Genomic DNA, 2173 nt, shown 5'->3' with positions numbered 1-2173 from the left:
GCCTAGGTGGAGTAGTCGAACACAGATCCACTGATCCTTCAACACAGAGCATCTTCAGAAGACAAATTTATAAAATAAGTTTTAAAATTCATCTTCTTCGATACGTAGTGTGTATTAAACGGTTTGATACAGATACATGTATTGTTGCACCCCTAACATTTATGTATAAACAGCTTGATGACATTACTGAGCGGACACCAAACGGCTAAACTGAACATTGAAAATATAGGGTTRCATCGCTGTTTCTGTAGAATCAAGGATCAAAGCTGGTTGTATCTGTCAGTGATTAACGACTGAACTCTTTTACATTTTACTTCAGCTTATATTTGGCAGCCAGACGTTTGCTGAAGGGCAATCGAGAGAGAAACAACATGTTTTCAGAAATCTCTCTCTCCGTTTTTTTAAACACATCTGTCACTTGTCCTTCCAACAGAACTGACAGTTTAACTCTATAAATGTGCAGCTCATCATCCTGGATTTTTTATATTTACATTGGTTTTATTTCGACTCAGATGTTTAAATCACTCACATATCCTGTTATTCATCCAATATGTGTATGAATGAAATTGTTGAATGTTTAGACTAAATGTTTCAGTACCTTTTTATTATCGAATGACTCACTACATGTTTTGATTTTTAAAGTGATATAAAGAAACTGTATAACAGCATTAAGAACAGCTCTCTACCCACAATAAGTCATGTTTAGTGTGAACGTGACAACATGAACAAACTAATTATTATTTACATGCACTCAAACATACCGGCAGTCCCGGTTTCCCTCTGGGCCCGGCAGGACCAGGTGCACCGACAGCGCCCTGTTAGTTGTAGACACAATTCATTCATTTTACACAGGCTGCACCTGAGCTCATCCCTTTACAGCAGAGTACATGTCAGGATGTGAATTATCCCGATGACCTCATATGATTCATGAAAGAACATTAAAATTTATTTGAGTGCACGCGGCGTCTCCGGACTTGTTTCAATTCATGTTTCGCTGATTTAATAAAAAAAAAGACTTTCACGGGTGTTACGAGTCTAAGAAAGAAAAATGTGCTTTTACAAAAAAAATTCAATAAAATAAAGTCAGAGACAAACTAAAATAAATGTGAAAGCATGATGATTGTGCAATAGGTGACTCACCTTGTCACCTTGATATCCCATCTCCCCTGGATCGCCCCTTTGTCCCACTTCACCCTAGATTTTATAATATCATACAAAGATATAACCAAAAAACTACCCTGCCAATGTGATTCTAATACAGCAACAAAACAAAGATAAACAGAACTTCAGCACACTGTATAATACATGGACACGTTGCAGCAACATCTCTAAAAACTATTTAAAACTGGATGGTTTGACCAAACGATATTCATGCAAATATTTTGGTAAGAATTTTAAAGGGGACACAACCTGCAAAATCCAATTTTTTGGCCAATAAAAGCATTTTGTTGTGTACTTGTCCTAAACCCCTCTATCAAWTTAAAATGGACCACTCTGGAAGCAGGAGGTGGTGGGGTGCAAAACACCCCATTTGGTTTTAAAGGGATCCCCAATTAATTGTAACATTAGACTTTATTTGATAAACATATATTTTAACTGTCAAATAAAGACTGTAAAAATACTGTTTAGTTTTTATAATTTTTCGAAATATATTTTAACAAAATATATTTTATTTACACGCAAAGCATTCTGGGAAAATGATGACGTGGATAGGTCCTCGGTGTGAGCGAGCTATATCCACCCTGAAGGTTTATCTTGGACAATATCTGATGATCGACTCTTTTAAATGAAACCAGAGAGCGTTGACAGAGAGGAGAAGGTAGAAATGACTCAGCCTGTAACTGAATATATGGATGGAGGACAACAGTCTACCTTGTTTGTCACACTAGTGCTGAGCTAATACATATAAGGCAATATAGCGTTGGGGCAAACGCTAAAGCTAACAGGCTAAGCTGTTGTCCTCCATCTATATTTTCAGTTACAGGCTGAGTCATTTCTACCTTCTCCTCTCTGTCAACGCTCTCTGGTTTCATTTAAAAGAGTCGATCATCAGATATTGTCTAAGATTAACCTTCAGGGTGGATATAGCTCGCTCACACAGAGAACCTATCCACGTCATCGTTTTACCCAGAATGCTTTGTGTGTAAATAAAATGCCATGTTAAAATATATAT

The 2173-nt window shown here is 36.8% G+C and overlaps 1 protein-coding gene across 1 annotated transcript in view; it reads right to left on the bottom strand.

Annotated features, from left to right (window-relative positions):
- col24a1 (collagen type XXIV alpha 1 chain) overlaps nt 1-2173 on the bottom strand; it is a gene marked incomplete in the record, with an annotated part of 125159 nt that overhangs the window by 64888 nt on the left and 58098 nt on the right. The window contains 2 exon segments of the mRNA XM_014023370.1: nt 762-815; nt 1141-1194. Coding sequence (XP_013878824.1) covers nt 762-815; nt 1141-1194 — 108 coding nt within the window.

The sequence above is a fragment of the Austrofundulus limnaeus genome, unplaced genomic scaffold (assembly GCF_001266775.1).
Source record: "Austrofundulus limnaeus strain Quisiro unplaced genomic scaffold, Austrofundulus_limnaeus-1.0 Scaffold365, whole genome shotgun sequence".
In the NCBI taxonomy this organism is placed as follows: Eukaryota; Metazoa; Chordata; class Actinopteri; order Cyprinodontiformes; family Rivulidae; genus Austrofundulus; species Austrofundulus limnaeus.
Note: the sequence above shows the minus strand (reverse complement) of the source record. Positions and strands in the feature narration are given on the sequence as shown.